At 36.0% G+C, this 24,415-nt stretch overlaps 2 protein-coding genes across 2 annotated transcripts; both read left to right on the forward strand.

The window, feature by feature from the left end:
• The first annotated feature begins 5,249 nt into the window (after positions 1 to 5,249).
• LOC107014503 lies at positions 5,250 to 15,758 on the forward strand. The gene is made up of 11 exons (XM_015214433.2): positions 5,250 to 5,589; positions 5,949 to 6,076; positions 6,167 to 6,349; positions 6,428 to 6,527; positions 6,619 to 6,646; positions 7,246 to 7,288; positions 7,398 to 7,550; positions 9,603 to 11,508; positions 11,654 to 13,061; positions 13,679 to 13,762; positions 15,351 to 15,758. Exons 2-11 carry the CDS (start codon positions 6,018 to 6,020, stop codon positions 15,413 to 15,415), a joined length of 4,029 nt encoding a protein of 1,342 aa, XP_015069919.1. The 5' UTR covers positions 5,250 to 5,589; positions 5,949 to 6,017; the 3' UTR covers positions 15,416 to 15,758.
• Positions 15,759 to 16,702: 944 nt separating this feature from the next.
• On the forward strand, positions 16,703 to 24,262 carry LOC107013956 (ABC transporter B family member 19-like). The gene is made up of 11 exons (XM_027915263.1): positions 16,703 to 17,011; positions 17,199 to 17,666; positions 18,033 to 18,468; positions 18,657 to 18,711; positions 18,804 to 18,979; positions 19,522 to 19,686; positions 20,028 to 20,323; positions 20,608 to 20,924; positions 21,035 to 21,258; positions 21,361 to 23,289; positions 23,387 to 24,262. The coding sequence occupies exons 1-11, from the start codon at positions 16,842 to 16,844 to the stop codon at positions 23,732 to 23,734; spliced, it is 4,584 nt and encodes a 1,527-aa protein (XP_027771064.1). The 5' UTR covers positions 16,703 to 16,841; the 3' UTR covers positions 23,735 to 24,262.
• Positions 24,263 to 24,415: the final 153 nt, after the last annotated feature.

Below are 24,415 nucleotides of genomic sequence, written 5' to 3' on the forward strand. Positions count from 1 at the left end.
TTCGGTTTGCTCCCCACGATGAGAGTTCCTATTCGAGACTCAATCAAGGCTAATGTGTAAAAGGTGTTCTGCTTTTATACAATGTTCTATAGAGTAATAGGTAGCTAAAATTAAGATAGAATAGGCCAGCACATCCTACCCTTCGGGGTGGCCTACTGATTTGGGCTTCGACTTCCATGTTGTTAAAGACTCTAAAGTTTTGATCAATGTTAACCTGCATAGAACAGGATGTGTTGCCTAATCCTAGTCGTAGAAGGATTCCTTAATTGACAAAGTTTTCTTAATTAAACTTAAAGAAAATTGCTTCCTTATTTAATTAAGGAAAATTGCATGGAAGGTTTTCTGCTATCCAAGTCAACTGTGAGGAGGAGTTGTAGCAGTAACATAGCAAAGTTAAGGAGTTGAAGATGCGGCACCTAAACTAAGTCGAAAAAGTTCGAGTAGGAGTTGGGTTAAAGAAGTTTTTCTTTTTGCGGCAAAGACAAATAAGAATAAGATTCCAAATTCGAGTTGAGTTTAAAGAAGTCAAGTTCAAGTTGAAGATGTGGCAAAAGTTAAGTTCGAGTTGAACAAGATAAGTTCGAGTTGAATAAGGAGTTGAAGAAAACTGAAGACAAGTACGAGTTGAACTAGGAGTACCACACAAAGTAGGAATCCTGCGCATGAGCTTTTAAGTTTCAAGAGAAAAGAAAGCAGATCACAAGTAAGATTTCTAGTTGAAATAGGTTTTGGATTCAAGTCCAAATCTATAAATAGGGCGATAGTTTCGCTTGAGAAAATTGTGCACTTACATAGAGAAGATCAAAACTCGATCAAGAGGTTTGAGAGTTACTTGGGAGTGTTGCCAATTTGTGATGAAAAAGTTGTAAGATTGTAATTAAGAGTTTTGATTACAATCGAGTGTGTGTGTAGGATTCGTCTAACAAGTTTGAGAAACTTGACGGACGATAGAAGACTTTATCCTGGGTTTTTTTTGTCTTGGGTGGTTAGGAATTAGAGTTTATAATTTCTTAGCTAGGAATTAGAGTTTATAATTCTTTAGGTTAGATAGGTTTGTAATCTTTTGTTGAGACTCGGAGTTTAATAAAGTGAAGTTAAATCCCACAGAGGTGTAGGTCGTGATTTTTACCCTTTATGAGTTGGGGTTTTCTGCGATAAATATTGTGTCAGAATTCCAACACATGTTGGAGGTCTCAAGTTCGAAACCCTTGCTTTCACCCCTTGCCAGTGAAAGCAAAAGGTTTGGTTTCTGGGTCGAGCTCGTTGCACTGGGCTAATCTAATAAGGGTTACCTATCCTATGTGGCGAGCTATTACATGGGAGCGGGAATTTGACCATGTGCGCACACAAAGAGTAGAGACGACGGATTTTCCTTGTCACGAAAAAAAATAGGCCAGCACATTTTGGGGTTTAAGAATGAGCAACTACTTGTTCAATGAATATAAATTTAAAACCTTCCGGGATGTTTAACAATATTGGAATCACATGAGCAACCCTTTTCTCCATATATTTTTTTTTATAGTTATTTTTTGTGTGACTTATGGTTAGCATTAGGGTTATATATAGGTCGGTTTGACTTTTCATTAAAAGAATCCAAACTAATTATATCGGTTTATTAAATTCAAAAATCAAATCAAACCACATAAAGTTGGGTTTTTTGATTTCGGCTTTAGTTGGTTCTTTCGGGTTTTTTTTCGATATTTTCAGTTTTTTATAACTATACAGTGTCTGAAAAAGAGATCGAATATATTTTCACTTACATGTGCGATAAGTTAAACTTAAAAAATGTTAAATGGATAGATATCTTCAAAAAGACGATAAAATTCATGCGAGTACAAAAATTTTTTTTCCTGAATGTTCAATATGTTTGTTTAATAAGATCAAATGCTACAATCAAACTGAATACAAATATTTACAAAGTAAATTGTTAATTTTGAATTTGAAAAACTATAACAATATTATTGTAACTTCTGATCTTATGACAAAATCAAGTATTTGCAAAATTTTACATCAAATTTGAAATAATATATATAAACATTGAAAGTTATAAACTAACTAAAAATATATTAACAAAGTAGATTAAAATACTATTTTTTGTCTATAAATAAAATAAAATTACATATTTATATTATATCGGTTTGATTCGAGTTCGATTTAACTTTTTTTCTTTTTAAATACTAAATCAAACTAAGAGTGGTCAATTTCTTTTTAACGCCAACCAACTAAATCAAACCACAAATTAAATTTTTTGTCACTTAATTTAATTCGTCAATTAGATTAAAAAGTTAGGAAATCAAAGTTGTCTGAAGCAATGTATATGAAATAAAGCTTCTAGAGACAATTTAAATATCTCGTTCTGAATTAATAACAGCACTAAGTAAAATAAACTATTAGCTAAAACAAAAAGAATATATAGTTAGCTTTAGCCACGAAATACGGCCTAAAACAACAAAACACACGTGGAAAATGTTTTTCTAAAAACTTAAACCTACATGGAAAATATTTTTCTAAAAAGTTAAACAGACGTTTAATTATGCGATACCATATAATCATATGAAATTATAAAATAGAATTAACGCTTTTTCTAAAAAGTTAAGTGGACGTTTGATTATGTTATATCATATCATCATATGAAATTGTAAAATAGAATCAATGTTTGGACATGTAATTTTACGCTAATTCCGTCTAATTTTATGTTCTTTTAAAATCATGATATGTGAATTTCATATCATGATTTGAGATATTTTTAATACAAAAATTGATTCACAAGTTTATATTTTGTTAAAACAACCCCACATTTATATCTACTAACCATTTATTTCAAATGTAAATATTTTATTATTCACACAAACTTAAAATTTATTATTCTATATTCACTTTAACTCACGTCAACCGATTGTTGAATGATAAATTTGTTCTCTTCATTTACACCAATAATTTATTATTTCTATCGTTTTGTATTTATTACAATTCAAAGTAACAATGTTGGTTCATTTTCTCGATCACATGATCGAGAAAGACAAGTTCAACGTGAAAAACTTGTCCATAATACGTGAGAGATTTATATTAAAGACTAGTACACTATAATTTTTGTTCAATTTCTTTTTATTGAATTAAAGTTTGACGAATTAAAGTTAGATGAAACAATTATTTAAGTGGAGAACAAGTAGTTTTGTAATAATTTATTATGTGATTTTATAAATTTTTATTTATTTGGTAAGATTGAATAAACAATTGGATCTGTTTTAATAGTTTTACAACTTATGAAATTCTTATATTTATGAAAAAATATACAAAAAAAAAGTTTTGTATTGCATACCCAGACAAAACTTCAATTTCATAACATAATTTCATGTTATAATGCCATATCACACGCCCAAACACCTTAATATCAGTGAAGTGAGGAGGAATATTTGGGAAGAGCTATGGGTTGGATATAACTCCATAACTTTCTAGTAATGTCTCAAAGTTCGTTTAATATATATTACTAAGTAATTATTTAAAATTTAATAAACAAGAAAAATTGTGATTGACGAAACTGATAACTAAAGTGTGAGAAACAAGTTTGTTCATAATGTATATGTATGCCTTTGACGGTTTTAAGGGGAATAAAAAAGTTTTTAAAAATAGCTATTGACAATAGTTTTATTTACTATGTATAATACGATTTTTTTATAATGATATTGTTGTCCGAATATTTTAGTTGTTATAGTCAAACTACTATTATACATCTATATTAGCATTTAAATCTTATTACACGTTTATATTAACATTTAAAAAATAATAAAAAAGCTTCTTATTATTATTTTATTAATTGAATCGTGAACTAATTCATATGAAACGATTCACAAATCATGAATAGTAAGTAGTACTTATTTAGTGAACACAAATAATTAAAATGGCTAATAGATAAGGGGGCAATACTAAATATTGCTACCCATATAATTTATAAAAGATTTTCAGATAGTTATTAGAATTAATTAATCTTAGAATAAGCTTAATTAGTTGGTGGTTTAAGGTAATGAGATGAACATGAACTTTAATTAATAAAGTCAAAGAAAGAACATTTCCTTTTGCCAGTTATGTCAGAAAACCAGATTCAATTTTGATACTATTACTCCTATATAACATATCGTTGCACGTTAATATTGAATATTTTATGTATTATACAAATTAATCTTAATTAAAATATCATAGACAATTATCATCTAAATGTTTTTTACTTGGATGCAACTAATATTGCATTACTATATGCTTTGTGCATAATATTGGATATTCATTATCAGTAATTTAATCAGTAAATTTTGTATTAGTTGATTCTATAATGAAACATATCATTGCACGTTGATATGAATTTATTAGTTAATACTTGTTAAAAAAATAAGTAGTATATATTACAGTATATTCTGACAAAAATGATATCCCCATTATCAAAAAAAAAAAGAAGAAGGAAACTTATGTATCAATTTTATGATTTAAAAATATATATATTTAATTTAATCTTAATAAAATATTATAAATTATAATGCTTAACTTAAATATAAAAAAGTGTCCGCTAAAAGATATATTATTGAATTTTCAAAACTAAAGATCTTATATATTTTAAATTGAACTTTCCTTTTATTACTATGCTTTAACCCTCGATTTATTGCTGAAACCTTTATTACAAGAAAGTGCCACAAAAGATTATTGAAATCTAAATATTTTAATTAATTTGTTATTTTATATGATTAGCTTTTTTCTTAATATTTACCCAGATAATTAACATTTTCCACTTTAAAGAGAAGAAAATAGTAGATAAAATTTATTAGTACAATACTAATTAAAAATACATAGTCGAAAACTTTGAAAGAAAAAGGAGCCAAAAAAGTAATTTGAAAATTGTTGGTGTTGATTTTCTAAACCTTAAAATAGTAATAATTAATACTCATCCATAATTAATATAGTGACGGTGCAGTAGATATTGTTATTCCTTTTCTAATCTGAATTCGATCAATGAATATGAGACTTTTTTATGATAGAGAGTAGTGACCCTCGAGTGAGATACCTCTTTCGACATGAATCTGAATTGATCGAATTTCCACGTGAATATCAAACACGAAAGAAATAATTATAGAGAGGGAGACAACAACCACGTGGCATTCATTGATTGGTTAATTTGAAAACATCTACCCGCATAATGAAATTTCTCTTTTGTCTTTCATCCTGGTAGTATAGTTATTAAAGATTACTTATTTTGTCCGAAACATATTTTCTTCTCTCTCTCTACTGTATCTACTATATACTTATTCACTCACCATTTTTTCCTCTGTAACTCTCTCTGTATTGTACATACAATTTTTTTTTTTAATAAATAAATGGAAAAATAAAGAAGATCATTTGAGAGAAGAGTAAAGCAAAATCCATTGTAGGGTTTTCATTGAAATTGGTGAAAACCCCCAAAACCCATTCTTCAGAAATTTATAAATTTGAAGTCTTTTTTATCTAACTGACATTCAGCTTAAAGAACTAAAATGTCGGTTTGTGTATGAACCGGATTCGGCCGATCTAGCTCCGTAATTCAAGATCTCCGCCTTCACATTGCATTGGGTGAGTTTTGATTTGTACGATCGTCTCATCATTTCCCCCCAATTACTTATTGTTAGGGTTTTATGTTCAATGACATTGACTTATAAAGACTTCAATAATTTAGCTTAAAAGATTGGATTTTTTTTAGCATTTGGAACTGTGTTTTGCATATAAGTGGATCTGAAGGAAATGTGTTTTTCAGTAATGTACATTATATTGAGATCAGATAAGATCTATCATCTTTGAAGACTCTGTTTTTGTCCTTTTTTTGTTAGTATACTACTTCTATTTCTCAATATAAACTTAGTCATCTTTCAAGATTTGGATTCTTGGAAGTGGGTTGTGCTCATTGTTGATTGTATTTGTTCGGAATTTTGAAGAGGCGGGGAGGTTATATGAAAGAAGCTGAAGGGGACACTGTGCTGTTTTTCTGAGAGGGGAAGACAAAGATGGAATCGGATTCACTGCTTGATTATGCCGTTTTCCAGCTGTCACCCAAGCGCTCTCGGTGAGTGGTGGATATACTTCTAGTTTTGTATGAAAATGTACAATGAATGCACTAATAATAGTTATGGTGTTTTTGGATTTGCTTGGGCAGATGCGAATTGTTTGTTTCTCGTGGTGGAAACACGGAGAAACTAGCATCAGGATTGTTGAAGCCTTTTGTGACCCATTTGAAAATTGCAGAAGAGCAAGTTGCATTGGCTGTTCAATCTATTAAGCTTGAAGTTGAAAGGCGCAAAAAGGCTGAATCATGGTTCACGAAAGGAACCCTAGAAAGGTAATGACTTTTGCAGTTTGCTTAAAAAAAGACTTGAGGGAAATGAAGAATGATTTGATTTCGTGTCTTCCTCTGCAGGTTTGTGAGGTTTGTCAGCACGCCAGAAGTTCTGGAGCTAGTCAATACATTAGATGCAGAAATGTCCCAGCTTGAAGCAGCCCGCAAGTTATATTCACAGGTGGCAAACACTGTCTGGACTCACTGTAATTTAGAGTTAACCAAAATTACAAGATATTAACGTAATTCGCTTGTTACTTTCTTTATTTCAGGGAGCAGGCAACCAGTTCAATGGGAATGGTAAGTTACCCAATGATCAAATTTGAGCTCACATTTTGTCGAGTACTATTCCCCACCTTGTAATCCCTCCCCTATTTCCCCTTCCCCTACCCCCATTTTTTTAAAAGCCTTAGAACTTAGAAAAAACAAGACTGCCTGTGTCACTGCACAATAACTCCCTCCGCTGCTAAGCTACCCCGCATTTCGTCTAATTGGTCATCTCCTTAAAACATCTGTCCATTCTCTCTTTTTGGCTATTGCTGTTTCCGTTGTTAGTATCACATCACATAGTTTTCACTAGAAAGCATTTGCAGATATCGAAATCATTTCTAGATTTTAGTTTCCATCTTACTGGGGTAGAGTTAGAGAAAAAGGCAAGGTTAGGATTGATGGTTGTCGTTGATATGATGGTTTCTGCATGGTGTTCATGCCTGTTCTTCATGTGGAAGTTTTGCTACCTGGCCTTGAGATAAGTTGTTTAATCTTATTTTATGTTGCAATTTAGGCATGAAAAGTGAAGGCTGAATTTATTATTAGTCGTTTTGTTTAAGACCATTGATTCTACAGCTCAAAGTGTGGTGTTTATCTGACAATCTTTTTTGCTTTAATACTTAATCCAGGTGGTGGTGGATCTGGGGTTACCATAACAGCTGATGCGACAAAGTAACTTCCTTACTCTGCTTCTTCAAACATTCAACGCTATTAGCTTTGGTTTTTTGCTTTGCCGCTTAGTAAGCATCTTCATTTCATGTTAACTACTACCTATTTACAGGAAGGAGCTACTGCGAGCAATTGATGTGAGGCTCACTACAGTTCAACAGGACTTATCTACAGCTTGTTCTCGTGCAGCAGCTGCTGGTTTCAATCTGGAGACAGTAGCTGAACTTCAAACTTTTTCAGAAAGGTTTGGTGCCCCTAGATTGAAGTAAGAACCTGGTGCTTTGACTTTGTTAATAGATTTTCTCAGCCTCTTCTTCATCCCTCCCTGCATAAATGCTTGCAGAATAATTATGGCTCGTGAAAATATCCTAATTATTGTAGTTTAACATAGGAGCACACTGCTGTTTGGTTTTCCTGTCTCTGCCTAATGATGCCAGCTGACCATTATATTATATTTAGCGGGTTAACCAAAGAAAGGGGAACAAATAGCAAGTGATACCAATATGGTGTTCTTTATCTTGGGGGAAGAATAGATTTAAGTTTTAGTGCTTGGTTTCAAAGTGAGCATATATTTTCTAAGACCAACAGGACTGATTGGTTGATTTAGTAAAATGGAGAACTGCATACCTCTCTGGCTGGCCAGGATAGTAGTCTATTAATTAGATTTTTATTACTAAGTAGTTAAAATCTCAGCATCTAGATAAAAATCTGGGGCAAAACCTGGGAGAAGCTGGAAGAGATCAGGGAAGCAAACACTGTTTCAAGAAACTCCAACTGATCTTTATCTCTGAGGTTCAGCAAAAAGCACACCGGAAATACTTCAAAGAGACCTTATTCAACATATCAAAGATAAAAGACTCGTGTTTAATTATGACTGCTAGAACAAGTTTGAGAAAATACAATGAAATTAAGAAACATGAGATCTGCCCCATTTTTGGCCGAGCTGGCAGATTAGGCAGGGAATTTTATTCAAGGTCATATAGCTCTTTGTATTCTACTGTCACTGACTCTAGTATAATTTGTGCCAGACTTTGAAGTATGATATTGATGCTAGATATATTCAATCTAGAGTTCACTGGTGAGACTTAAAGAAGTGTACTCCCTCTGCTTCAGTTTGTTTGTTTGGTTTTGACTTGGCACAAAGTTTATAAAGTAAAGAACACTTGTGAATCTCGTGTTCTTAAACTAAACATGTGTAGAATGTATCAAAATGCACTTAAGTCTTGTGGTCTTGACTTTCCGATGCCATGTGGATAATTAGAATTAAAGAATTGCCGAAAAAAGAAAACATGCTAAAAAAGAAATTAACACTAATGAATTAAAATGGTGGGAGTAATATTTTTCAACTACTTTGTAGCACTTCTGTGTCAAGTCCTTTGGTTGAGTCAATTGATTACACTAAAACTAGTGAAAGGCTGAACTCGGTTTTTATTCCTGACTGTTTAATTTATCATTAAGCAGCCTCAGTGGCGTACATGAATTTTCCTCAGCGGTGTCACCTTTTAAAATGAGAAACACATACACACACTAAAGTGAGAAAGAAGAAAAAACATAAAATTTGTACAAAAAAAAGAAGTTGCATAGGTTTGAACACGCGACATTGTCTCTAAGATTTGAAAGGCTTACCAATTGAGCTACGCATACATTATGTTTAAGAAGTGTCACTCGCATTATATATATCTTTTATATGCTTTTCCCATTTAATCGTATACATTTAATAAATTTTCCCAACTTAGCAGTGTCACATGACACCCCATAAGCCTTCCCCTGGGCAGCCTATGAAGTACTACTTTCAGAACACTAAGAATGGTGTCACAAAGAGGTGGATTATGAAAAGTAAACATGTATGTTCTTTTCTTCCTTGTCAAAATAACTGGACATCCAAAATGATGGAGAAAAGCTGAGCTAACCAATTTTCGGTAACCGAGAAATCTCTGAGAGCCACCAATGCAAAGTCTGAAACTTGGTGAATAATGAATCGGTCACTCCATCCTTTTTTTCTTAATACCATGGTTTTGTTTGTGACAAGATTTATACTCGTGATGTGCAACTAATCCACACATCACATGCTCCCACTAGATCAAAGCCTTGTTTTTTTTTTTTCTCGTTGTCTATGGGGCCTCATTAGTTAACCTTCAAACCAACTATCTAACACCTTTAATCTTTATTTTTATTTTTAAGAAAAATATATTTAAATTGCAATGAGGTATCAATAATATGGGCGTATACAATTTTACGTGTAGTATACTTTTGGAAATTTAATAAAAAAGAGAAAAAATTGTATTGACTATTGATATGATTCTCTTGTTTTTTTCAGCGAGGCCTGCAACAAATTTTTAACCTTAAAGGAGAGGCGGCCAGAATTTATCAGCTTACGTAAAGTATCTGGAAGAGATGATGGAGCCGTTCGATGTTCTTATGGATCAGACATGTCAATTGATGAGGACCCAACTACTCCCGACCAACGACCTACTGGGTCCCACTCTGCCGGCTTTGAGAAGTCCTCAACGTGTCAGCAACCACAACCCCATGAGTCCAGCGTGGAACCAGAGGAAAAGGACTCCATTGATGAAAACGAAAAGGAGAAAGAGGAGGAGGAGGTAGAGAAATCTGCGAAATTGAAAAGGCGGCTGAGCGTACAGGAGCGTATTAGCATGTTTGAGAATAAACAGAAGGAGAATTCCGGGGGCAGCGGGAAGGCTGCTGTGGCGAAAACCCCCGAGCTACGTAGGTTGTCATCTGATGTCTCGGTGCCACCCGTGTTGAGGAGATGGAGTGGTGCTAGTGACATGAGTATTGATTTGGGTGGTGATAGGAAGGATACGGAGAGCTCTGTATGCACACCATCTTCTGCCTCGGATGTACGTGGTGAAAGCAGATTGGATGACCATACTAGGAATGTCCAAGATTCTCCCAGGACCCGGCCAAATTCAAATTCGGGCATCGCTGATGTTGATCAGGGCCGTGGGAAGACCAGGTCAAGCTCACATATAAGTGGGGGTGAGGATAAGAATGTGAAAAATCAACCAGATATTGGAGGGCCATTCTCCTCTTTCAATATGGGTAAAAGTGCTGATTTTGGTTTGACTACTAACACAGACTTCAAGGGTTCTCAAGGTGTTAAGGAGCTTGAGAAGAGCAAAGGAAAAGTTAGTCGTCAGATTGTTGGCCTGAAGGACCAGGGTAATCTACCAGAGCAATCTGGAGCTGTGCAGACTGAGATTTTGTATCAGAAGGAGGATACTGAATCAATTGATCATTTGGTTTCTAAGCTGGATAAAGCACCTCCAAGAACTGCAGGGGTCTCTCCACAGTTGGATAGTGGTTTTACATCAAGAGTTACAGAAACTTCTGCTGCTAAAGTCCTCGAAGACAATTCACTGAATCTTCAGCCAAGATGGGGAACTCTTTCTGAAACTGAGCAAGTTGAAAAGGATCAGCTGTCTCCTTCCGAGAAATTAGTTAGTGCTTCTCAATCAAAGGTCAAAGAGCTTGGACATGAACCAATGAAGTTTAAGAAACAAGGTGGTGCAGCTGAACAGTTCAAGAAGACTCAAGATAGAGGTTATGAGATCAGGTCTGGAACTAGCAAAACATCACTCTCGAGTAAAGTGGTTTTGGAGGCTGAGGAGGGACTTGACTCATTTTCGACACCCCCTATTGAGCAAGCTCAGAGGGCACGGCAGCCCAAAGCTAACCAGGAAATGAATGATGACTTGAAAATGAAAGCTAATGAGCTAGAGAAGCTTTTTGCTGAACACAAATTACGTGCTCCTGGTGATAAATCTAGTTCTACCAAGAGAAGCAGGCCAGGTGACGTGCAAAGCCGTCCAGCTGCTAGTTCTTCATCCTACAGGAAATCTGTGGTAGATAATAACAATGTTAGGACTTCTGAGTACTTGTTTAATGAACCTGCCTCAAGTTCCAAGGATGTTCTAAATAGGAATTTCTCTGAACTAAGTTTTTCGGAGGGTTCTCGGGGAAAATCATATGAGAGGTATATGCAGAAGAGGGATAGAAAACTCAGGGAAGAATGGAATTCTATGGGGGAAGAGAAGGAAGCCAAACAGAGGGCTATGGAGGATTGCCTTGAGAGGAGTAGAGCTGAGATGAAGGCTAAGTTTGCTGGATCTGCTGATAAAGACGGTATGGTTTCTAGCTCCCATCGGCGTGCTGAGAGACTCAGATCATATAATTCGAGGTCTATTCTAAGGAGAGACCAGGTATAGTTCTTTCTCTATTCTATAATACAAATAGCAACCTTACCTATGCATATATAAGGTAGCTGTTTCTATTACATGCTCTTTTTGTTGGTTTGGTTCTCTTGAGTTACATGTGCTTGACCCTGAAACAAATTTGTTTTGGCAGCAACAATTGGTTTTTGAACAAAGTGATAACGATGAAGATATGCCTGAATTATTAAAGCAGAAAAAATATGGTGAGGACAGGTCTTTTGACGAAACATCCTATGGAGATGATGTTCGTAAAAGCACTCGGGGTAAGAAGCCTTTACCTGTCAAAGGTTTGTCTTCATCCACACCTCGCACCACAGTAGCACCTGTTCCAAGGTCTTCTGGGAAAGCTTCTAATAATACATCAGGTAAGCGGAGAATTCAATCTGAAAATCCTCTGGCACAGTCTGTCCCGAACTTCTCTGACATGAGAAAGGAGAACACCAAACCTTCTTCCGCAGCTGGTAAGACAACTCGTTCACAATCTAGAAATTACGCCCGTAGCAAAAGCACAAGTGAAGAGGTACCCCTTATCAAGGAGGACAAATCACGAAAACCACAATCCTTGAGAAAAAGCTCCGCCAATATTGTGGAGTTTAGGGAGACATCCACTTTCGATTCTGATGGTGTTGTTCTGACACCTCTCAAGTTTGACAAAGACGAGATGGAGCGGAGTATCGATAAATTTCCAAAGAGTTCTGGTTCAAAGACTTCAGTAAAGAAGGGTAAGAATACTGACTTCAGCTCTAGAGGTGGTCTGACTAAGACAAGGGTTTCTGCTGTATCTAAGATTGTGGACGACAATGATGAGTATGATGATATGGTATTTGATCCCGAAGACTCCGAAGGCATGGGCCCCGATGAAGAAGAGGAAGACTATGAGACCATGACGGGTGAAATTCATGAAAACTTTGACAATGGGAAACCAAGATTGAGCCATGATTCAGAGAAGTTGGAAATCTCTGGATCAGAGAATGGTGATGTTCTAAGATCATTTTCTCAAGTGAACTCTGCTTCAGAAGCTGTATTGCCTTCTATGGTCTCTAACAAATTGTTATCTGGTGGACTTGTGCAAGATTCACCCGGAGAAAGTCCCGTCTCATGGAATACACATGCTCATCACCCTTTTTCTTATCCTCATGAGATGTCTGATGTTGATGCATCCGTGGACTCTCCTGTGGGAAGTCCTGCATCCTGGAATTCACATTCTCTAAGTCAAACAGATAGTGATGCAGCTAGAATGAGGAAGAAATGGGGAATGGCTCAGAAACCTATGCTTGTGGCAAATTCTTCTCATAATCAATCACGCAAAGATATGGCCAGAGGATTTAAACGGTTTCTGAAATTTGGGAGGAAAAATCGCGGCACAGATAATTTGGTTGACTGGATTTCTGCTACCACTTCTGAAGGAGATGATGATACAGAAGATGGACGTGACCCTTCTAATCGATCTTCAGATGATTTAAGAAAGTCAAGAATGGGTTTCTCTCAGGAACATCAATCTGATGATAGCTTTTATGAGAATGAGTATTTCAGTGAACAAGGTGAATAATGTGTTTCACTCCCTAAACAAACTATAGTTGTTTCAATATGGCTGATATTTATTGCTGCGCCCTCAAGAACAATTTTTGATATTCAACTCTGTTTCTCGAGTTTGCATTTCTTATTTTTTAAAATCTTTTTGTACATTAATATCCAAAAGACTTAACTGCTAGCATATGATAGCCGTACAGATCATAGTGCTGTTTTGTCTATCTAGGGAAGATCCAGGGAGGATAACATAATTCTTCTACATAAAAAAGAAAGAATTGGAAATGCTGTTACCTTTTCCAAAAGAAGAAGAAGAAGAAAGAATAGAAATGTTGGGAAGCAGTAGAGACCCACAATTCTAGCTTTTTATCTGTTATTGACGGTAGTTTTGCAAATGGTATTTGTGTAGAGAAAGAAGCATACTGAAGGAATGTAGCAATGATGTTTGAAGCTAAGTTCATACCTTAAACTTAGATAACTGGAAATGAGATTGTTTGGGAAATGTTCAGCTGGCGCTCTTGCTTGTCACTTTACTTCTGATTCCATCTTGTTTTGTTTGTTGTTCTTCAGTCTTTCAACTTCAGTATAGAAGCTTTTTCTAGTCTCTAACCCAATGCTTCTCTTCTGGCAGTTCAAGCCTTGCGCAGTTCAATTCCAGCACCTCCAGCTAACTTCAAATTGCGTGAGGATCAGTTATCAGGGAGCTCAATAAAAGGTGACCAGCTAGTTTAAGAAGTTAGCCTGTCCTATCTTATTGCTTATGTTTTGTGTTTTATGTTTTGTTGCATGATGCAATGTCATCATGTGAAGAAGTTATCTTGATTGGCCGCAAGTAGAAAAATTAAAGATAAGAAAGTTTAGTAAGCCTCTTGTATTGACCTATTCGCAAGTTAGCTCAATAAAATCGTAATCATAAAATGTCTTTTCTAGTTTACGCATTAGGTCACAATCACTTTCACACTGTTCACTAGTTCAATAAAAGGTTTCAATTGGTTTATCAATCTAGGTAACACAAAACATCATTAAAGTCTAAAGATGAAACAGACAAAAAAACCGACTTAATAACACAAGAACTCCATAACCTTCTTTTTTATGTGGTCTAAAACCTCAAAAATGGACTGACTGAAGACTAACAACAATGCACTAAATAATAAAGACAAGAATACATTATCAAAAAAAAAAAGAAAAAAAGAAGACAAGAATAAACCATATTAAAAGACAAGATAGCTGGTAGTTTACTCCAAACACAACTCCATATTCAGGAACTCCAATTATATAATAATTATGAGTTCAAGAACTCTCCTTTCCTTATGGCTCAAGGGCAGCACCACCTTCTCTTCTTTCTTTTTTAACTTTGTCCTACTGCAACTTGATTGCCACCAACTGCTCCAACATGGGTTTATTTGACTGTATTTCTGAGGCAGGGTGCATGATCTTATACCTTAGTATTTGATCTTTTTCTTTCTCATCCAATACTTGTACTTCTTTACGAAGATCTTCAAATGCCCCCAAGTACAGTTGATTTGCCCACATCAACATGATCATGTTACAATTCAAGAAATTTGTCTGTTACTTTTTCTTCACTTGTGGAGGCATAGTAAAATGATTTTCCACTTGGTGAAAAAATCATAACATCAACTCCTGCTCCTGTCCGAGTTGAAAACTCATTTGCTTTCTTGAACAAACCTTTTTTCCTTTTTAAGAAAGTAACAAGGGGTGCTTCAGACTCAATCAACTTAATTTCAATCTTTTGCCTACCCTTCCCGGTCTTCTTATCCATTGCAAAAACAAATAATTGAAGAAGAAAATAAGATGTTTTGGCTGAATAAGTTATAAGTCTGAGCAATTTTGAGAGGAATGCTTGTGTAATTTATAGTAGGTGTGCATGTCTATTTTTCACGTGTATTGCCACGTCTATTTAATGTTTTCATATTATGAGTCTATTTGTCACGTGTATTGTCATGTTTATTTATAGTTTTCACATTATGAGTCTATCTGCCACGTATATTGTCACATTCGTTTAGTGTTTTCATATTCTGTGAATCTATTTCAAGATAAAAGATTTCTTATTTATTCCACTGTGATTGCAAAGTAATAATGTTGGATTGAACTTAAGATAAATGAAATATAAATTGTCACGTTTATTTAATGTTTTCATATTAGGAGTTATTAGTCATGTGTATTGTCATGTTTACGTAGTGTTTTCATATTATGCGAATCTAATCAGACATTATTAGGATCCAAAACAAAAGATGTCTTCAGTATGCGCTCTTGACTTTTATCTGTTCCTAATTATTTTACAGCTCCAAGATCATTCTTCTCCTTGTCGACATTCAGAAGCAAGGGAAGTGACTCAAAGCCAAAGTGACTATCCAAAGCAATAGATAGCTCTTTCAAAGTATAAAGTTCCACTAATTCTTGGAATTACCTTGATTGCACACGTAACTTCAGACTATATTTCGAAGCAAGAGGTCAAGGTAGATGGCGCTACTATCATCTAAATATGTTGTATACTTGTACTTAGTAATCACGGGGCTTCTGAAGCCTTGCTTGTGCTTTTAGCTGTTTGTAGTAGTTGTCCCAAATATATGTTGTAGAGGACAATAGCGGAATATTAATGTGATTTTGGTAGTCATAGCATTCTTTCTTATGTTGTTGTTTACTCTTGATTTTTTTGGTAAATATCAGAAGTTAAATTTTGTTCTATCAAATATCGATAATTTAGAAGGTTGAAACTATTTAATTGTTTACGTATGACGAGTTGACACAACGTTGCTGCCTAGACGGCTAGCCTCTCTGCATATAATCTACAATACCAGACACTAAATTATGTTTGTTTTCGTACTAAGAACAACATGCTGTGCAAATCTGCATAGAAACTGAGGGAATATTGTATAATTTATGTCTGTCTTCATGCTAAAGGTTATATCATATTGTCCAAATTTGTATTTGTCTTCATTACTGGCAGTCAGTTTCAGTGACTTTCTTGAATCCTTGTTGTATAAATTAAGAAGAGCTGCTTCTAAATCATCGCTTTGGAGTTATTGAAGGGTGTTCTTAAATAATTGAACATTTTTCTTGTGATCTGATAATCTCTATGTACAGTACAATTTAGTTTCATTGTTTGATTGACTTCTCGAGGGGACCTTTGAAGTTATGTCCCCGTCTTAAAATTCAAAACTCCCAAACTTCAAATGTTATCTTTGCCTTTGAGGGCCCACGATGCATATGAACAAGGGTGGTTAGTTTAGCATGTATACAAGTCAAAAAACTACTTTTCAAACGTATATTTAAACCTTGAATATCTTTAGTGTAATTTCAGGTTTCGTCACTGCAACTTCACCAACTATGTTTGATAAACATCTGCCGATTGTCAAGAGCACAATTCATACTTTTTGCCGGCTGGTCAGCATATGCTATAAACTAAAAGCCGGCCTACCAAATGTCACTAAGTTTGCTAGCTATATAACATATTTTCTTTTTTCTTCTCTATATAGAGATTATGAGAGCAGTCAACAATCATCAACTTTATTATATAAAAATGATGATTGGTCAATCATGATATTGTCTTGAGTCATTTAACTTTACAAAAAGTTGACAAACACAAAGCCATTAAACCAGTTACTATTAGTCTTGGAGAAACCAGAAGGCAATTTAATAAGCATATTTATCTTAGGAACAACTGTAAATTATACCTTTTTATGTTCATATTTGTCTATATCTACGATATTATAACTTGAACAGAACCACAACTGAAAAAAATTCATCATCAACACTCAACAGCAATATCCCAAATGGCTCATTCCGAGTTCTCGTCTTCCCCGACTAGGCAGAGACGACATACTACACCGGTGGTGTCACAACAACCCTCCACATCATTTTCAATGTCAATGACTAGCTCCCACAACTTCAGCCGTGTGCGCAATCCCACCCCTGCTAGTCCTTTTGCCTCTGATAATGACAGGTCAGTCGCATATGTAGCTAGGTGTATTTGAAAGAGGTTCAATTGAATAGGCTAAAAAACAAAGTTTTTTTGGATGCATATAAATGGTTGAATGGAGAAATGCTATATGATGGAATATAATGTGAGGTGTTTTTGTATCTCTTTTTTGAATTACTTCCTTAAAATTTCTGAATCCGCCATGTGACAGGTCATGGCAAGGGGAGCTTTCTTGGCAATTTGATCCAACAGGGTGGCGTGATAATCGCAATCTTAGTGCAGCACTAAGTCCATGGACAGCTGCTGATACTTCTTTCACTTCAGCAGCAGTTGGCAGTAGGATTTTCCGGAGATCAGCTAATGATTATTACTTATCACGGACTAATGGTGTTTTTCAAAACTTCATCAATCCATCTTATGATCATTCTTATTCTGGCTTCCAGCCATCTGGAAGGCTTGAGCTTCAAAGTTTTGATTCCAGGGCTAATGAAAATTCTTATACCTCAAGGAATCATGTCTCTCGTGAATATAAGGGCAAGCCCCGCAAATCTCCAAGATTGACAACTATCACAGAAGGGACTAGTGCTGGGAAAAGTGGTCCTTTGGCTGTGAAAGATGAGCTCCAGTCTATAGATTATGACAGAATAGAAGATTTTGAAAGGCAGTTCCAGGTTTACGGGTGAGATAAGTCATCAACGACACTGTTAAATTGTGTGACCATATCATCTAAAGCTAAAACTGTTAAGAGAGAACAAAATTTTAATTACTTAATTATATTATACCTTCAACATGCTCCTCACATGCGAGCCTAGTTCTTTTTGAACTTGACGAAGCACATGGAAATTCTTTTGATAATGAATGACAATTAGGCTCAAACAAAAGACATCTAAATGCTATGATATATGCTGAATTCTGTGAACATCTCATATAAAAACTTTGAATTGCTTCTTTATATTATTTCTTCAGCAAACACCACAGTTCAAAATGGTTCTGCAGTATCAATTTGCATGCACAGAGAGTATACTAATCATGTCAAATTATGTAGCAGGTCAAACGCTTATAATCATGGCATTGTAAGAGATCATCATGGACACGTTAACCATATGGGACATAGCTTCAACACTGATACATCAGATTTTGACGTGAAATGTGTTGATCATGTTTATGAGGAACAGAGCCACCATGTTCAACATTCTAGGCAATCAAATCTTCATCTGTATGGAAATGATTTGTACGATGATACTGACAAGAATCATGCAGTACACGATGAAGAAGATGACACAGCAGCTCCTAAGCCAGTTGGTTTGCTAAGCTTATTCAAATACTCAACCAAGTTGGATATAGTACTACTGCTGTTGGGTTGTATCGGGGCTCTAATAAATGGAGGATCACTTCCTTGGTATTCTTATCTTTTTGGTAATTTTGTAAACAAAATTGCCCTGGAGAAAGACAAAGATCAGATGGTGAAGGATGTGGGAATGGTAAATATATACTTTATAATTTTATTGTGCTCCCAGAGCCCTCAGTTAAAAACTCCTTACCCTTCCATCCTGCAAGCAGAAAAAAGAGAAATATTCATAAATACTACTATCCTTAGTAGACGTAATTGCCTATAAATTGAAATTTCTGAATTTCAATGAGATCTTATAACAGTTGATACAACCTTCAGGTGTGTGTTCTTATGACTGGACTATCAGTGGTAGTCATGGTTGGAGCATACTTAGGTAATGTAGACATTTTTATTCTCATCTTAGTATGGATTTTTGAGTTAGAAAGAGAGCAATCACAGTTGACACTTTATCAACTTATTATGCAGAGACAACTTGCTGGAGATTGGTGGGAGAAAGATCAGCTCACAGAATAAGAACTAAGTATCTAAGAGCTGTTTTGCGACAGGACATAGGATTTTTTGACACAGAACTGAATACTGGTGAAATTATGCATGGAATTTCGAGTGATGTGGCACAAATCCAAGAAGTAATGGGAGAAAAGGTAGATTTTTTGCCCATTACTAACTGATAAGTTTTCACTTTTTATAGTGAAATAAACTGTGTTAGCATTCCCACTATACAATGGCTAATTTTTAATCCAGAGAAAACTTACACCAAATACGAGCAAAATCATTTGAAAATTGGAGAGGAGCAGATAAAGGATTTATGTCGACATTACAGCAAATTAATTAGTAGGGTGCTCAGACAAGAAAATCGGGAGTCATTCCTAAGTTGAAAGATAACTGGTAGCACCCAAAACAAGTCAAGTCACAGTCTTGTCTGTGCATCCGAATAGCCTTGGGCCATCACACATGCGGAAACTGATTCATTTTAATAAGATATGCAAGATAATAAATATTGCCACATTATGTTTTATAATAATGATCAACTATCATTGTTTACTGTGGTTTAGAATGTTCTTTCAGAAAGAAGTAATTTGGTCTGGTATTATATTCAGTTTAATGTCTTCTTCTCAAACTAGCGATATCGGCCTTATGCATATAACTGTCTCTGTGATCCTGTGTAATTTTGTTTCTCGTGCAGATGGCACATTTTGTTCACCACATCTTCACTTTCATCAATGGCTATGCTGTTGGTTTTAGAAGATCATGGAAGGTTTCCCTGGCAGTTTTTGCAGTAACACCACTGTCCATGTTCTGTGGCCTTGCCTATAAAGCCATCTACGTTGGCCTCACATTGAAAGAAGAGGTGAGAGGCATGCAGTGCAACTCAAAATAAGTCCTTCTGTCCCAATTTATATGACAATCTTTCCATTTCGACCGTCCTAAATTATTTCACAGCATCCCATTGAAATTTATTTCATAAAACCTTTACAAGTTTCTAGAATCAGCTATAACTAATGTGACATTTTCTCCTCAACCTAAACATTTCCTTGTTATTTTAATACGCTTTCTTCCACTATTATTCCTGTAATAAATGCATCGAAATGTCGTTCTTAGTCAAATAGTTTCACAAAGAAGTACAAGTTAATATTTCTCTGCTTAGTTCAGTTTAAACTGTATACTGAGTTTCGTTGTTCTTTTGTAAAGGAATCTTACAGAAAAGCTGGCAGCATTGCAGAGCAAGCAATGAGTTCAATTAGGACCGTAACTGCTTTTGTAGCAGAGGACTATTTAGATGCAAAATATGTGGAATCGCTGCAGAAATCAGGCCGTTTGGGGGCAAAGGTTGGATTTGCTAAAGGAGCAGGAATTGGTGTTATTTATTTAGTTACTTATGCGACATGGGCATTGGCTTTCTGGTACGGTTCAATCCTTGTAGCAAAGGGAGAGCTTTCAGGTGGTGCAGCCATTGCTTGTTTCTTTGGTGTTAATGTTGGAGGCAGGTAAATAATCTGTCATTTTTCTCTGTATATGCCCTCAACCAGAAGAAGGTTTAATTAACTAATCAACTTAAATTAATAAATGAAATTTAAGTACCATAAAAGTCTCAAAACTTTCAAGGAACCAAACATTTAACAGTCTCATCAAGAATTCAGCTTATTGAAAACTATTCTATTATAGGAAAATCATAATAATTTACCAATTGACATAAACAGAACTAAAATTTTCACATTATATTGACAACATATCTACTCTGGCTTAAGTAAACATATGTCGATTTTTGCAGGGGCTTGGCTCTATCCCTATCTTATTTTGCTCAGTTTGCACAAGGAACTGTTGCAGCTACCAGGGTATTTGAAGTTATAGACAGGGTGCCAGAGATAGATCCCTATAGTCTAGAGGGAAGGAGGTTGTCAACTATAAGAGGGAAGGTTGAATTTAAATGTGTTACCTTTGCGTATCCGGCTCGTCCAACTGTCCAGATTCTCCAGTCTCTTAATTTAGTTGTTCCAGCTTCCAGGACATTGGCATTAGTGGGCATCAGCGGAGGTGGAAAGTCAACAATATTTGCTCTGATAGAAAGATTTTATGATCCGCTTCAGGGTAAGCATATGAATCTTCTTTATAAGAAAATTATACCTGTGGAATGAACATTGTGGATATTGGAGGAAAGATATTAATAAATGAGAAAACAAATTACATATATCTGGCAGGTCTTATTACCTTGGATGGTCATGATATAAGAACATTGCAAGTGAAGTGGCTGAGGACTCAGATAGGTATGGTTGGTCAAGAACCAGTACTATTTGGGACAAGCATACTTGAAAATGTGATGATGGGAAAAGAAAATGCTACCAAGAAAGAGGCTATGGCTGCTTGTGTTGCGGCAAATGCTCACAGCTTTATCTCAAGACTTCCAGAGGGCTATGATACACAGGTGCAATATATGCATTACATTATTCCAAGAAACAAATCTAATGAGATAACCATATGCATATTAAAAGGGTACTAGTAATACTAAACTTGTGTACCTGTACAGGTTGGAGACCGAGGAACCCAACTCTCTGGAGGACAAAAGCAGCGGATTGCTCTTGCTCGAGCAATGATTAAAGACCCAAAAATTCTTCTTTTGGACGAGCCAACAAGTGCCTTAGACGCCGAGTCAGAAGCCATTGTGCAACGGGCCATTGACAAGATCTCCAAGGACAGAACCACATTAGTGATTGCCCATAGGTTAGCAACAGTAAGAAATGCTCACACTATAGTCGTTCTTGATCGTGGTTCAGTTGTTGAAACAGGTAATCATGATCAGCTAATGGAAAAGGCTGGGGCATATTTTGGCCTCATCAAGCTTGCTTCAGAAGCAGTCCCAAAACCTATGTCAAATCAGGGAGATGTTCCAAAGGAAAAGGAATTCTCTGCCTATGAAAAATCAAATTATGATGCGGCAAGAGTAAAAGGTGTATATGAAATCTCAAGATCAAAGTACCTGAAATCTATGCAAGAAGGAAGCCAGATAGAAGAGGAAGAAGGAGAGCAAGCAAAAATGAAGAGTTATCGTCTCTCAGAATTATGGAATCTGCAGCGACCAGAGCTGATAGTGCTATTAGTAGGGCTAATTATGGGTATGCTTGCAGGTGCAATTCTCTCCCTCTATCCCTTAGTTCTAGGGCAAGCACTTAAAGTATACTTTTATACAGACATGTCAAGATTGAAAAGGGAAGTTGGATACCTCTGTTTGATACTAGTTGGTCTTGGATTTGGATGTATATTCGCGATGGTAGGTCAGCAAGGCTTCTGTGGTTGGGCTGGTACCAAGCTCACCATGAGAGTTAGAAGTTTATTGTTTAAATCTATACTCAAACAAGAACCTGGTTGGTTTGATCTTGACGAGAATTCCACTGGAGTTCTAGTGTCAAGGCTTTCTGTTGATTGTGTCAGTTTCAGGTCTGTTCTTGGTGATAGGTTCTCTGTCCTGCTAATGGGCCTGAGCTCAGCAGCTGTTGGACTCAGTGTGTCGTTCAAACTTGAATGGAGATTAGCTCTTTTGGCCACAGCTGTCACACCATTTACTCTAGGAGCAAGCTACCTCACTTTAATTATAAATGTAGGAGGGAAACTAGACAACAGCTCTTATGCTAAAGCAAGTAGTATAGCTGCAGGTGCTGTGTCAAATATAAGAACTGTGGCAGCATTCTCAACTCAGGATCAAATAGTTAAATCATTCGAAAAGTCTTTATCTGAGCCCAAGCGAACATCGGTCAGAAGGTCACAAATGCTTGGTCTAGCACTAGGCCTTTCTCAAGGTGCAATGTACGGAGCATATACCCTGACTCTATGGTTTGGTGCATACTTGGTAAAGCAAGGCTATACCAATTTCGGCGATGTATATAAGATTTTCTTAATACTTGTACTAAGCTCATTCGCTGTTGGACAACTTGCTGGCCTTGCCCCAGATACTTCTATGGCTTCAACTGCAATACCCGCCGTTCTTTCTATTATTAATCGTAGGCCTTCAATAAGAACTGACCGTCTGAAAGAAAAAAAGATTGAAACATCAAAGCCATTTGATATAGAGTTTAAGACAGTCACATTTGCATATTCATCAAGGCCAGATGTCATAGTGTTGAGAAACTTTACTCTTAAGATCAGAGGTGGGACAATGGTAGCATTGGTTGGAGCAAGTGGATCTGGAAAGTCAACAGTGATATGGATGATACAGAGGTTTTACGACCCAACACAAGGAAGAGTACTGATGGAAGGGGTTGATCTGAGGGAGCTAAATTTGAAATGGTTGAGAAGGAAGACAGCCCTGGTCAGTCAAGAGCCGGCCCTATTTGCTGGCACCATTAGAGAGAATATTGCATTTGGCAATCCTAATGCTACATGGGCTGAAATCGAAGAAGCAGCAAAGGAAGCTCACATTCATAAATTTATCAGTGGGCTTCCTCAAGGGTATGAAACAGAGGTAAACCTCTCAATTACGACATATATTTTTTTATTTCAATGAGGTGGCGTGACTTGACTAATCTCTAGAGTTGGCATTATTGATGACTAATTCACAGGTCGGTCAGAGTGGTGTTCAGTTATCAGGTGGCCAGAAACAGAGGATAGCAATTGCAAGAGCCATACTTAAGAAATCAAAGTTGCTCCTACTGGATGAAGCTAGCAGTGCATTGGACTTGGAATCCGAGAAGCATGTTCAAGATGCACTTAGGAAGATTTCCAAGAGGGCTACCACAGTTGTGGTAGCTCATCGGCTTTCCACAATTAGAGAAGCCAGCGTGATTGCTGTTGTGAAGGAAGGCACGATAGCAGAATATGGAAGTCACGACAAACTCATGGCTTCCCATCTGGATGGTCTATATTCTAACTTAGTTCGCGCAGAAACAGAAGCCTTGGCATTTTCTTGAACCTGATTATGAATATTGGAAACTCATCAAAATATTGTCCTTATGAATTACTTCAGTATATCAATGCAAAAAGCCATTGCATATTTAGCAATCTTGGAAGAAAATGTATATTAACACAATCAGTTTAGCAAAACATATAATATGAACAAGAATCATGTTTGGCTTTTAGGATGTTTTTGATTCTTGAAGAGAGTGACTGAATCAAACACACAATACTTATCGTCTAGTATGCAAAACAGAAATCAATCGTCTATTATTAAGAAAAGAATACTCTATGGTGGGAAGTGACTGGTAACTAGTCAAGGGGCACACAAGCTTATTCCGACACCACGATTACCAAAAAAAAAAGAAAAACTCTATAAGCGGAAGCTTAGATATAAAAGTAATCACATGTGTCGTTTTCGATAGTCCTACATACAACTGCAAAATCAAAATCCAAACTTTTCTTACCTCTCTAAATGGCTACACCTCCTCTTCCCGGAAATGGCCCTGCTACCAACACAACATCCAGAGCAAACTGACCAGATTACCCTTGAAAGTCCAAACACATCATATTCAGGATTGGGACATAAGGGTCATTTGAAGTCAGATCAGATAATGGAATGGTCCCATAGAATTGTCAACAGGACCAGAAAGATGGCGTCTTAGCTTTGAAGCCAAGTAAACCTGAACACCTACGTA

This window comes from Solanum pennellii, chromosome 3, assembly GCF_001406875.1.
Source record: "Solanum pennellii chromosome 3, SPENNV200".
Taxonomy (NCBI): Eukaryota; Viridiplantae; Streptophyta; class Magnoliopsida; order Solanales; family Solanaceae; genus Solanum; species Solanum pennellii.

What these genes read in the sequence shown, in the direction of transcription:
- LOC107014503 (XM_015214433.2), top strand. Translation starts at nt 6,018, where the DNA reads ATGGAATCGGATTCACTGCTTGATTATGCCGTTTTCCAGCTGTCACCC. An exon ending in ACGAAAGGAACCCTAGAAAG is followed by an intron (nt 6,350 to 6,427) that starts GTAATGACTTTT and finishes CTTCCTCTGCAG; the next exon opens with GTTTGTGAGGTTTGTCAGCA. An exon ending in ATCAGGGAGCTCAATAAAAG is followed by an intron (nt 13,763 to 15,350) that starts GTGACCAGCTAG and finishes ATTATTTTACAG; the next exon opens with CTCCAAGATCATTCTTCTCC.
- LOC107013956 (XM_027915263.1), top strand. Translation starts at nt 16,842, where the DNA reads ATGGCTCATTCCGAGTTCTCGTCTTCCCCGACTAGGCAGAGACGACAT. An exon ending in AGGCAGTTCCAGGTTTACGG is followed by an intron (nt 17,667 to 18,032) that starts GTGAGATAAGTC and finishes CAAATTATGTAG; the next exon opens with CAGGTCAAACGCTTATAATC. An exon ending in AAGAAGTAATGGGAGAAAAG is followed by an intron (nt 18,980 to 19,521) that starts GTAGATTTTTTG and finishes TTTCTCGTGCAG; the next exon opens with ATGGCACATTTTGTTCACCA.